This window comes from Schistocerca americana, chromosome 2 (assembly GCF_021461395.2).
Source record: "Schistocerca americana isolate TAMUIC-IGC-003095 chromosome 2, iqSchAmer2.1, whole genome shotgun sequence".
In the NCBI taxonomy this organism is placed as follows: Eukaryota; Metazoa; Arthropoda; class Insecta; order Orthoptera; family Acrididae; genus Schistocerca; species Schistocerca americana.
Window position 1 is genome coordinate 357,593,211 of NC_060120.1, and position 14,146 is coordinate 357,607,356.

General features: G+C 43.6%; 1 protein-coding gene across 1 annotated transcript in view; it reads right to left on the reverse strand.

The window, feature by feature from the left end:
- The window catches only part of LOC124590766 (DNA-directed RNA polymerase II subunit RPB1), a 54,008-nt gene that overhangs the window by 16,838 nt on the left and 23,024 nt on the right, over positions 1-14,146 (reverse strand). The window contains exons 18-20 of the mRNA XM_047131674.1: positions 11,916-12,121; positions 4,142-4,405; positions 2,971-3,133 (exon numbers count right to left, since the gene is read on the reverse strand). Of these exons, the coding sequence (XP_046987630.1) occupies positions 2,971-3,133; positions 4,142-4,405; positions 11,916-12,121 (633 nt within the window). The remainder of the gene's footprint in view (positions 1-2,970; positions 3,134-4,141; positions 4,406-11,915; positions 12,122-14,146) is intronic.

Here is a 14,146-nt window from a genome sequence, read left to right on the forward strand (position 1 = left end):
CATGTTATTCACACCAGTTCAGAGTGTAGTGCACGCCGTCTCGGTTGGAGTGGAGCAGTGCAAAGGGGACATGGTATTCACAGTGGAGCAGCAGGTGTTCGTTGTGGAAAGTTACAAGACAACAAACTCATGGAAACAGTGTGGTCAGTTGTTTACTGAAAAGTTTAGTGATATCAAAGTGCCAGAAAAGCTTGCCATGCAATGCTTAGTCCGAAAATGGCGTTAGGCAGGATCTGCTTTGAACAAGTCAAAAATAATTCTGAAATATGCTCGCATACCAGAAAATGTGGCTACAGTTCACCAGAAAATGCTTCAGAGTCCTACCAAATCAACCTGATGCCTGTCTCAAGAGACCAGCACATTACTTCGATCATGCAGATGAAAACTCCCACCTTGACCTGCACATGCATCCCTACCAAGTGTGTTGTTCATGCATAAAAACCAGCAGATGCTCCTCGGTGTCCCCAGTTTTACGAGTGGCCCTTCACTGAGATAACAATGAATGGCTTGGACATGAATTTGTTCTTTATGTCTGATGAAGCCTGGTTTCACCTGACTGGTTACATCTACTCATGGTATCACAGGTTCTGGGCAGCATAGACTCTGCATAACTTCCACGAAACACCACTGCATGATCAGAAAGTTGAGGTATGGTGTGCTCTGTCTGCATGCCATATTATTGGTTGCACCTTCTTTCATCAGATGCCGACTGAAGCACATTACATTGCCAACATTTTGAAACCATTTGTGGCAGCATTAATGAAGGAGGAAAAGACCTACAGTTACTTCCAACAGGATGGGCAAATGCCCATACAGGCGGCCAAACCTTGGAGCACATTAACACAGTCTTCACACCTGACAAAGCTGTTAGCAGAGGTCAGTATGGTTGAAGCCTTGGCTAGCTACCCAGGTCACCTATCTGTCAGTGTGCAATTATTTTGTGTGGGGAGCCCTTACATCTAAGGTATCTTGTAACAATCCTCATAGCCTTCAAGAACTGTAACGAAACCTTTCGGATGAAACAGCAGCAATTCCAGCAGTCTAGCTTCGATCTGCCTTCAGTAAGTTACTGACCAGCCCAAAACAGCCAAGAGGTGAATGGTGATCACTTTCAACTTCAGCTAAAGTGATGTTAGTACTGGATTTCCTTTCCTCTGCTGCATTTCTTTGTACCCTGGAACTCTGTTCACCAGGCCGTTTCCAGCTGGTGGCCAGACCGCCACCACCATGGCCGAACAATACTTTCGTGCTCTCAAGATTCTAAGATCTTAACTTAGGTGGCTGGGTCTTTCCCAGTTTGTGTGTTATGTTAAAGTGGGCAATGTAAACAAACAACACACAGGCTTAATTTACCTGCAGACAGTATGCAATTATGTTGCAGGACTCACAGGTGAGGAAAACCTTATAGTTGTATTCTGGACGCTGGGAGCCAGTCAACCTATGTTAACAGATCATTGGTTGCCAGTCTGAATTTACAAGTGATTGTCACTCGGCCCCTGATGGTTGACCAACTAGAGTCCATGGTTACCATATCTTAGCCACACAGACTCATCCGTCTGAATTTAAGAGGTACAAAGAATGACGAGCAAATAACTATCAAAGCCTAATCGACAGTCCACATTACTTCAGCACCCACTCAACTGTGGCATGAGATGCCATAAATAAGAAATAAGCATGTAACCTACCACTGCCCATTTTACAAATGCATGAATGTTTCCACAAATATGCTTCTGGGAGTCTATCAATATTGGCAAACTGTTCGTGACAGATTGCTCATGTGAATATCTCAGTCTTAACGTCCTCGAGGTTCAGCTGACTACTTAGCAGAATTAAACCAGATGCTTCAAAAATCCACACCACCATTAATGTTATTGATCTCGTAGCACGAGAGCCAACGAATTATATCATAAGGAGTTTCTGAAATTTGGAGTAGATGGGTATTAGCTCTGAACACAAACCTTCAATGAGGGAGAGTGATCCCACAATTTTGTAAGAGTTAAATACACTTCGCATTTTCCAGTATGAGCGACAAGTAGTTGTTCTCCCAATAAGTCCGTATTCATTCTTCCTAAAAAGTTCCCAAATCCTTTAAGATGATCAGCTACCTTGCAAAAGTGTCTACTAAAACGCAATGACCTACGAGACGTTTACAACACTCAGTCATTAAAATAGTGAAAAAGCTGTTTTCGCTGGATCTGCTAATTAAGAAGATGCACCACCACTTAATGGTGATTTAGAAATTGGTCCTAACCTTCAACCACAAGTAATGGCTGTGCTACCACAATGCCACCTACGACGTTTAGCCATTACAGCTAATATCACTAAAGCTTTCCTTCAGCTAGATCTGCACTCCTATGGCAGAGATATCATGAGTTTCCTATGCTATAAGACTCCTGTCAATCCATTCTAACACTGGAAACAACTGTTTACTGCTCCAAATGTCTTCCTTTTGGTCTTACACAAGTCCCTTTCCACTCTCTGGAAACTGGCAACCACTTACAACTCACAATGCCCCATGGCTGCAGCCTTAATACATGAGGATACGGACATGTATGATGATTCGGCTGGAACCAATGGACAAGATGGATTCGTGTCTGTCTACAATGAGATGATCTTGTTGATACAACAACAAATACAGATCCCATTGTCAAAATGGACAACAAATTCACCATACTTGACAGAAATGTGGAAGACCCAAGAACAAGTTGTCAAAAAACTCTATGGACTGGGTGTATCATATCTTGATAAGATGAGATTCACTTTCATCAAAGTCAAGCTAAAGACAGTTTCTTCCGTAATATGGTTAACAATTAGTTTGCCATCAATAATAATTGTAGTGATTATTTTTCTTCAAATTATGTTTTCGACCATGTTGTCATTTTTTATGCCTAAGATTCCCGTGCAAATCTGATTTGTAAACAATGTTACTGGCTATTTAATGTGGAAGGAAAGTAACATCCATTAACTGACCTGTCATCCTCTTACGATCAAGCTCTATACGGAGTAGCCACGGTGATATCCTAGTAGGGTCAAAGTCTGGCATTTCATAGTAGATATTTACAAATTCTTGGTCTTCTGCAATGACTGTGTTTTGCGGGTCAGGATCATAATAGATAGCAGTATTTGCAGTCACCTGTAATAAAAAAAGGCATTTAATCAATTATTACCATCATTGCAGATAAATATGAAAATAATGATGCAAAAAAGTATTTTAATTTTTTTAATGTATGTTACATTTGTTCATACACTTCACCTGTAACTTATTTATTCCACAATAATCTTTCTCATTTATTCCACGAAAATCATCTAACTGGCTTGATGCACTATAGTCATAAACAATACTGAGGAATAGCTGACTAATACGACAATGGAGTACAAATGAGTAAAGTCAACACTCCCTAAACAGTGGATACGTTAAGGCTGAACAAGCGCACAAAGATATTTAACATAGTTGTTCTGCTTATGAAGTTATATTATTAGTTTCCCAGAGTTATGGACCCCAGTTGAGCCACAGGGCTGGGACAAAAGTCATGTACGTTCTTTGAAAAAAAAGACATGTCTGATAGCTGGGCTACCAACTTATGATTTCTTGTACTGGCCTACCAAAATCTCATTACCTCCAATATTACGAAAGTGATGTTTTCACTGATTCCTTTGTTAGCTGACGAGCAATTACCAAACAAAGACGCAATCCTCCTACAAGACATCAACACTCACAAAGTAAATGCCTTTCATAAATAATATTTATGTATTTGAAACTTTTTGCTGAGACATACCAAAATTCACAAATTGTCTTGCCTGAGTGCCATCAAAAAGCACTGGCAGATTCCTATTAAGTCATAAAAGTTATAAAGTAGTATTACTTTTCACCACTTTCATAATTCATGCACCAGCCTAACTAAATTTAAATTGTATTATCGAACAATAAACTCCAGGTGTCTTAATTGTGCCCGTCCAGAACTTTGTGTGTCTTCTTTACGATAAGTAACACACTGTATTTTCCTACATTGTTAAATTGTATTATCTTATTTAAACATTCATTCTTCACCACCGACAGGCTGTTAACCTCCCCTTTCATATTCACAGACTTATTATATACTCACTATAACAAAATCTCAGGTTATGATGGACTGTTTCATACCTTCCTCAATGTTGTGTGTTCCAAACGACAAAGAACGTTCTTTGCTTTTTCTGCATCTCTTGCAGCTGCACCTGTTAAGAATACTGTCAATGATGGAGCCTTTGGTTTCTTACTGATGTTAATAATTTCCTTCAATCTTGGTACACCCAGGGTTACATTCTTGGAAGATACACCAGCAAAGTGAAATGTGTTCAGTGTCATTTGTGTGGCTGGTTCTCCAAGTGACTGGGCAGCCAAAGCTCCCACCATTTCACCAGGACTACACTGTGAACATATTACAATCAAATTATCTTATAAAGAGATTAAATACACATAACCCAGTACAAATTCACAAAACTATGGTTCATATTGAACAAGTACACTTTACAATTCTGTAACTTATATTTAGTTATTGTGCTGGCATTACACAAAAACAAATCCTTCATTTTAGATACGAATTGAGGAAGTAGTTCAATATTTCTGAGAAAATAGTAATATTTGAGTTGCATTTAATCACTTTTGGTAACTGTACATCCCCTTTAAAATAATAATAATAATAATAATAATAATAATAATAATAGACACATTGATAATGTCTGGCTTTGTAGCTTTGCAAGTACTATGGAAGCCAAAGTAATATGCAAACAGAGTAATAGACATTATTTTAGCTCATAGTGGCAATTAACTGTTCTATGCAGCATTTTAGAAGACACAAGCTGGCATTGTCCCCATCATATACCCATTTTAATTCTACAACTACATGAATAGTGATGATGCCTCACATGAAGTATTGTAACTGTGAAGACAGTCAATTTGACCGTGAAGAGACTAAATCGAATACGTAAAGACAGGTAACTGGAATTGCATGTCAAAAAGTTAAGCTTAAATTTAAAAGAAGATGAACATGCTGATACTTAATGAAGACAAATTAACATCATCTTTGGGCCAGGAAAATTATGGATGCATTAACATTGTAGCACACTTCCAGGTACAATCTCCTAAATAAATGAAATTGCATGCTTTGGTATTAGTGAAATTGGTTGGTTGGTTGTTTGAGGTTAAAGGGACCAAACAGCAAGGTCATCAGTCCCTTGGTTCAAATGGACTCCATTCTGCTAACGGGACATCGTAGTATAGTCAGAAAAATAAAACGGATAAAGGGGAAACGTAAAAGGGCAGTCACGTTGTCATTAGTAAAAACAAATGAGGGAAGTTGGCAAGAGAACGAACCCAACACTATGCTGAAGCAGCATAGGCAAGACCACCTGTGACTTAAAAGGTACAACTGCTATAATGCAGAAAGTACGTATGGGAATAGGAAAACTAACCAAGCCTTAAAAAGAAGGGGTAAAAACAGAGTAAAAGGGAAAGAAAAGAGGATTCCGGTCAGGGAGGTGAATCGGGAATCTCTGAACACTGCCTACAGTGGGAGACACCCAAACACTCACCGCCCTGCCCCAACACCAGAGGGAGATTAAAAACTTTAAAACTGAGAATAAAAACCACTCTCCCGGAGGAAACCTAGAACCAGAGAGACCATCCGGGAATCGTCAGACAACATCAAAGGTAAAGTGTGGGGGAGTCTGTACTTAGCACGCAGAGCCAAAAGAAGGGGGCATTCAACCAAAATGTGGGCCACTGACTGGAAGGCTCCACAACCACATAGCGGGGGTGGCTCATCACGCAAAAGGAAACCATGGGTCAGCCTGGTATGGCCAATGCGGAGACGACACAGTGTGGTCGAGTCTTGCGGGAGAGGCTAAAGGAAGAACGCCATGGGCCTGGATTCACCTTAATGGCACGAAGTTTATTAGACAGTGGAGTAGCCTCCCAAGAATTGGCCCATGACTGTGCAAAGTGGGATTTGATGTGAAGCCGTAAATCCGCTGCAGGAGGGGTTACAGAAAACGGGGGGTAAGTAACTGCTCCCCCAGCCAAACGATCAGCGAGCTCATTACCCGGGATACCCACATGGCCCGGGACCCATAGGAAGTCAATGGAACAAGCAGCACGGTGAAGATCAGCAAGATGGTCATGGATGGCAGAGACCAAGGGATGGCGCGAAAAACACCGGTCAATAGCAAGAAGGCCACTCATCGAGTCTGTACATAACAAAACGCGGTTGTGTTGGGATTGTTTAATAAAGGTAAGGGCCCGGGAAATTGCCATCAATTCCGCAGTAAACACCCCACATGAGGGTGGCAGTAGATGATTTTCCGTTCCAACAAAGGACGTGAAGGCATACCCAACATGATCAGCAGATTTAGAGCCATCAGTGTAAAAAACAACAGCATCCCGAAACTCCCATAAAAAAAGGAACGGAACACCACCGGGGGGATGGAATCTTTCGGACCGCGGCGGAGATCCATCCGAATTCGAGGCCGAGGAACTAACCAAGGAGGGGTGGAGGGGAGGGAGCGAGGAAGACAGGACAAAGAAGGAAGCCGAAAATCACGGTTAAGAGACGCAAGGCGCAGCCCAACCGGTAAACCCGCCCGAGGGCGGGAGTCAGGCGGGCGACGTCCATGGTTTGGGAATAGGATAGAATAGGAAGGATGAGCGGGAGAAGAACGGATAGTAAGGGCATAAGACACCAGAAGCTGGGACCGCCGAACAGAAAGGGGGGGGATCCCAGCTTCAACCAGGAGACTATCAACAGGGCTAGTAGGGAAGGCACCGGTGGCCAAACGAATACCACGATGGTGGACTGGATCCAGCACGTGCAGCGTGGAAGGAGCAGCTGAACCATAAACTTGACAACCATAGTCCAAACGTGACAGAACTAGAGCACGATAAAGACGGAGGAGGAGGGAACGGTCCGCACCCCAAGAGGAGTGGGCAAGGAAGCGAAGGACATTGAGTTTACGGAAACATCCTACCTTCAGGAGTCTGATATGGGGCAGCCAAGTGAGCTTGTTGTCGAAAAGAAGACCTAGGAAACGAAACTGTGGAACCACAGGCAATCTTTGTGCAGCGAGATAAAGCTCTGGATCAGGGTGGACCGTAGTACGGCGACAGAAGTGGACCACCCGCGATTTTAAAGGAGAGAATTGAAACCCGTGTGAGAGGGTACATGCAGAGGCACGCCATATAGCCACCTGGAGCTGCCGTTCTGCAGATGGCATCGAGGAGGAACTAACCCAAATGCAGAAATCATCCACATACAGGGCAGGGGCGACCAAGGGACCGACAGAGGCCACAAGTCCATCGATAGCAATGAGGAAAAGAAGGACACTCAAGACAGAACCCTGTGGGATGCCCGTCTCCTGGGTCCGTGGAGAACTAAAAGCAGTACCAACTCGAACTCTGAATGACCGATGGATCAGGAACTGGCGGATAAAAATCGGGAGTGGGCCCCGAAGACCCCACTGATGAAGGGTTAGTAAGATGTGATGGCGCCAGGCCGTGTCATAGGCCTTGCGAAGGTCAAAAAACACTGCAACCAAATGGCGGCGCTGGGAAAAAGCCTGCCGAACTGCGGATTCCAAGCGAAGCAAATGATCGATTGGAGATCGGCCCTCTCGAAAGCCACACTGGTAAGGGGACAATAGATCCCGAGATTTGAGGACCCAAGTGAGCCGACGGGCTACCAGCCGTTCAAGTAACTTACAACCAACATTGGTCAAACTAATTGGCCGATAGCTGTCAACAGATAGGGGGTTCTGACCAGGCTTAAGGACAGGAACCACAATGCTATCCCTCCACTGAGAAGGGAAGTCACCCTGGAGCCAGATACGGTTAAACACACGAAGAAGATGGTGCCGTTGTGGAGCACTGAGATGTTGAAGCAGCTGGTTATGAATGGAATCTGGGCCAGGGGCCGTATCATGAGAAGAAGATAGAGCAGAAAGAAATTCCCATTCAGTGAAGGGTTCGTTGTAAGATTCTGACTCACAAGTGGTGAAACATAAGGTGACAGCTTCAGCCCGCTGTTTTTGATGAAGGAAAGCAGCTGGATAGGAGGCCGACGCTGATGCCACTGCAAAATGGGTCGCAAGATGTTCTGCGAGAACTAATGGGTCCGTACAAATGCCATCTGGGAGGTGAAGGCCTGGGAGGGTGGACTGCCGATGGCAACCTTGGAGAGAGCGAAGTGTAGCCCATACCCGTGACAGAGGGACAGTGGAACCAAGGGAAGAAACGAATCGTTCCCAACATATCCGCTTGCTCTGTTTGATTAAATAACGGGCTTTAGCGCGAAGGCGTTTAAAGGTAGTAAGGCTGGCTACGGATGGGTGCCTCTTGAAGTGTTGCAAAGCTCGACAGCGATCACGGATGGCAATGGCAATGGCCGTACTCCACCACGGGACTTGCCGACGACGAAATTGTCCAGATGAGCGCGGGACAGCAAGGTTAGCAGCGCGAACAATCGCGTCAGACACGTCACGTAGGACGTCATCAATACAACCCGACAAAGAGGGAGAAAACTCGACCTGTGCAGTATATAGAGGCCAATCGGCGCGGTGGAAAGACCAACGAGGTAACCTGTCCATCGGGGAGCGGGAAGGGAGCGTGATAATCAACGGGAAATGGTCACTATCACAAAGGTCGTCGTGTGGCGACCAGTGTAATGAAGGGAGGAGAGAGGGAGAAGAAAGAGAAAGACCAATGGCAGAAAAGGTACCATGACCAGCACTGAAATGAGTAGGGGAGCCATCATTAAGAAGGCACAGGTCGTGGTCTACAATAAATTGGTCTATAAGAAGACCTCGTCTAGATGGAAAGGCACTGCCCCACAAAGGATGATGAGCATTAAAATCCCCAAGGAGGAGGAAGGGAGGAGGAAGTTGCTGAAGATGGGTGGTTAAGGCAGCAGGTGTAAGAGTCCTGTCACGAGGGAGATAAAGATTGCATACTGTGACTGCAGAGTCTAAGTGGACCCTAACAGCTACCGCTTCCAATGTAGTTTGGAGAGGAATCCACGTGCTAGCAATGTCTGTACGGACCAACGTACAAACGCCACCAGAAGCCCGCAAGGGTCCGACCCGATTTCGACAGAAAACACGGAACCCACGGAGGGTCGGTGAGTGAGCATCAGTAAAATGAGATTCCTGGAGAACCACACAAGCTGCTGAGTAGGACGAAAGAAGGGATTTCAATTCCGGAAGGTGACGATAGTAGCCATTACAATTCCATTGGAGAACCACAGAACGATGGTTTAAATGAGGGCTGAACACGCTAAATCCAGTCATACCGCCGGGTCCCCACCCGTCACCGACAAGGAGGGGGCGACATCCATAAACGACAGGTCAGAATCCGGTTGTGAACCCGGGGAAGGGACCTCCGGTGACACCAGAGGCTCTTTGTCCCGGGACTTATGTTTCTTCTTCTTTTCAGGCTGAGATCGAGGAGGGCTGTGTGGCATAATGGAGCCAGCTGCAGCAAGATCAGGAACAGAAAGAGACCGGGCGACCTGGGGGCCGATAGACCGCGGCTCTCGCGGTCGCCGCGCTGCAGCAGACCTTTGACCTGGAAGGTGCCGGGAAGGGGCATCCCGGGAGAGGCGCCCTTGACCGGCAGACGCCGAAGGAGTGGGACACTTCTCCGGCTGGGGAGGGGGAGCGGCGCCCAGAGAAGGTGTGGGAGCCGCAGGGGAGGGGGGAAGGAGAGGGGTCCGGGATGGGGGTAAGGAAGGGGGAGGAAGGGATGAAGATGTAACCAAGGCATAACTAGATGTCATGGACACAGGGTGCAATCGGGCATATTTCTTACGGGCCTCTGTGTAGCTTAAACGATTAAGAGACTTATACTCCTGTATCTTTTTTTCTTTCTTATAGACTGGGCAATCTGCTGAACGTGGAGAATGACTACCATGACAATTTACACATACAGGAGGGGGAACACAGGGACTCCCCTCATGGAGTGGACGTCCACAGTCACCACAGAGAGGGTCCTGGGTACAGCGAGAAGACATGTGGCCAAAACGCAAGCACTTAAAACACCGCTTAGGAGGTGGGATGTACGGCTTCACATCACAGCGATAGACCATAATCTTAACTTTCTCAGGAAGGGTATCCCCTTCAAAGGCCAGGATAAAGGCACCAGTATCAATACGATTATCTTTAGGACCCTTCTGAACACGCCGAACAAAGTGAACACCCCGCCGTCCGAGATTGTCCCGAAGTTCCTCATCAGTTTGAAGGATGAGGTCTCTGTGAAAAATAACACCTTGTACCATATTTAGAGACTGGTGAGGGGTAATGGACACGGGAATTGTGCCAAGATGGGTACAGGCACGAAGGGCCGCAGATTGGGCAGCCGAAGCAGTTTTTATCAGTAACGAACCCGACCGCATCTTGCTCAGGGAGTCCACTTCGCCGAACTTGTCTTCAATGTGTTCCACAAAGAATAAAGTTTTGACACTGGTGAAAGTATCTCCATCAGTCCTGGTGCAAACTAGATAACGGGGGAAAGGTTTTGCCCCTAGACGACGGGCCTGACCCTCCTCCCAGGGGGTAGCCACGGAAGGGAAGGCCGAAGGGGCAAGAGAAGCAGCACTTGAGGAATCAGTACCACGCAGAGAGACGACCGCAGAAGAGCGGCCAGAGTTTTGGACCCGTATGTGTTTCATCTGCATAGCGTCCGCCCTGATACCACCCACTCCGATCAGGGGCTCTCCTCACGGGCGCCACCCAGCCACAGCAAGGGCCGTCTGGCACGGCGGCCATTGCCGGGAGTTCCGATGCTCCAGGATGACGAGCAACCACTCCAAGGCATGCATGAGGAGGTCACAGCTCAGGTATCAGAAGTGTGATCCCTGTGTGTTCAGGGGGCTCAACCAAAAGGGTACACAGCGACCCCACCACACGGGCTGGCTACCGTGCTGGCTATGCACCCTAGCATCAGACAACGACGTAAAAGAAAAGGTGGAATGTACTAGTAGGGCACACGTCGGAGACACTAGGTAAGGTGCTCTTCCCCAAATGGCTCACACTACGGAAGAGAAATTTTGGAATGGAGGTCAAACCCCAGAGGGGGACCAAGGAATGCCAAAAGGAGGAGATGAGTACGCAACAAAGCCGGAGTGTAAAACCAACAGAACCAGGAGGATAGCGGGGGTTAACATAAGCAAGGACACCAATAGAGGGAGAGGAGAGGGCGAGGGGAAAGGGGTATGGAGGGGAAAGGAGGGGAAGGGAAAGGAAATGCAGCCCGGGAGAGAAAGAAGGCTGCAATGGCTCGAGGCCCCGTGCTCGCCACGCACGTATCCACGAAAGAGTTGTGGACCCCCTGGGGGGATTAGTGAAATTAACCGATACTTGTTACAGTTAAGTAAAAAACTAAAAACAATATTTAATTGCCGACATCCTCTGACAAGTAGCAAGATAAAACAGAGTTAAACAGTTGCCTTAAGTTCAAACTATGTTCCAAATTATTTTTGGAACTGAATGGCAAATCAGGTGGTTCATTTTTATATATATATATATATATATATATATATATATAAAAAAATAAAAAAAAAAAAAAAAAGAAAAAAAGAGTACCATCTATGAACTTCTTCCTCATTCTTTTTATATGGTACATGGTACATAATGAGATTAGCACAACTTATCAGCCTTGAATAGTGTCTCAGGTAAAAGACTCACTCTCTTGTGAAAAATATCAGGACATTAGTTTGGAAAGGGAGTATCTGTTTAACTTTATCATCAGGAAGAATAGAACAAATGAACATAGGATACTTACAAAATTAAGTAAAATCATGTACACCAAAAAATATTGTGATGGAATGAAACAAATATGGCAAATTTCTGAACAACAGGAAATTGTAAAGTTTGTACTGCTGTTTCATACATACCTGTGCCTGTTGAAATCTTGTCTCTATTTCACCAATTAGCCACTCAAATGCTTCAGTAGATAACCTGTATTCTTCTGAAACACTCTTTGTACAGAGTATAGACCTCACTAAGCACTGAAATAGTAAAGTAGCATTCTCATTTGCTTGTTTACTCAGATGATCCTCTCCTGCTACAATGACACACTTCTTCAAAAGGTCATTAACACCTGCAAAAAATCAACATGATTCATTTTATATGAAGAATTAATTTCCTTTACATAACGTAGTGAAAACTCAATAAGTAAACCAAATAATCTGTTTAGCAAACATTTGCAAAACAGGGAAAAAAACAAGTAATTGATGATAATGGCAGAGTGATACGTATGAAGGAAAAAAAAAAATTCTGCTCAAATTTTTGATGTACCTAATTCCATATTTTTCTAAAATATGCAGTGTATGACTTAGTAATTTATAGGAAATCATTATATTAGAAAAATAGGCCGGCAGCCATTGTGGGACCTATACGAAAATAATTCTCTGAATATGGTAGCAGTCAAAGTAAAGAAAAATTGTTAGGACGTAGAATTTGTTTGATAATTTCAGTAGTAAATTTCTCCAACAAAATGTGTCTCCACGCTTCAAGATACTGTAATTTAAAGGAAAACACAGGATGACATAAGAAAGTACATGAAAACAGAAAAGAAAACTAGGAGAAGCACAAAAGGAAGGTATTCTCAATGTAATTTTAGCTGACTGGTACAGGACCTGCTAAACGTAAGTTTTTTTTCCAGCAAAGAGGTTACCTGTGATCATTAATAATTTCAAATACTGATTGACAGAAAAAAATCCAAAAAGCCAACAGAATTCACTAGAACTTGGAAAAAGCTTGAATCATAACCAAGAAAAAAAAATTATTTCTGCCAGGAAAATTTCTTTCTTACAAGCAAAAGTAATTTTATAAGATATCTTTTTCATAAAAACAAAGTTTTCTACACACATGCATATGACAATGTCAGAATGGGTGTCAGATGTCTTACAATGGAAAGTAATATCATTTTGGAATGTAATACTGGGGCCTGAAAATATAGCACCTATTTTTGGCAAAATCAGAATCAATTTTGGGTGAAAATGGGATTAGTTTTGGCATAAGAAGCTTCTGTGTGTGCAGGGAAACAAGCCTCATCTCTCTCTCGTAGGGTACCCAGTCCACACTGTGTTCTGTGTTTGTTTAAGCAGAAATGACATGGTCATAGAGATCGCTGATCTCTTCTGGTATGGCGAGGGTCCTAACTGAATTCTGATGGACCATGATTAGTACCTTCACTCTTTTCAAAATATAAAAACAAGCAACACATAACACAAATCATTTTCCAACACCTACTGCACAACTGCTTTCCGAAAATAAGATAGCTGAGGCCCAAACTTTAGCGGTATTTGACACCACTGCAGTTTGAAACATCCATTACCTACAATAAATTTACAATATTTATATGCAGAAAATAAAGCTATTCCAAATTACCTCTGAAAAAAAAAAATGTTCATCTGGATGCAATTTGTTATGAAATAGCATTTATAAGATAATTTTAAGTTTTGAGGCAGAATTCAGACCTATATTTGCATTCACTGCAAATGTGAATTTTTCTGGTCTTTTTACTGCCACATACAAGAGTGTCAATCTCAAAATATTTGGATCATGATACCGTGTAACAATAGCAGCCATGTATTGTGAGTCAACAAACTTTTGAGGTTGTGCAGCACTCAAAACTACGCTAAAGAAACCACTATGATGTCTGCAGAGTTGCTATGGAGTTCGTACTCCAAAATACCACAGAGAAGTGTAGTGGAGAAATGCATGCCTACCATCAGGCTGTGGTGAGAAAACTCAAGCCAAGAAATGGAGAAAATTATATTACACTGCAAATGGTTCAGAACAAAATAGATGATTTGCACGAAAAGTGTGTCGTCATTTTCTGCAGAGATAAAACCAGATATAAATTTTTAAGTAAACAACAGCCACACTGTCTCTTCAGGAATACTCTCTTCATATCCAATAATGCTGCATAACTTTCCTGCACTCATTATTTAAGCACTGTCCTTTGACATAACAGTAAATGAAAATGCACCTGTAATTTTTTTAACACATTCTGTATTTTTTTTAACACATTCTTCAATCAGGTGGATGACTGACAAGTTGCAGAGCATCTAATCACACATCTGAGCAAAGTATGGCACAATTAACATAATGCACATGA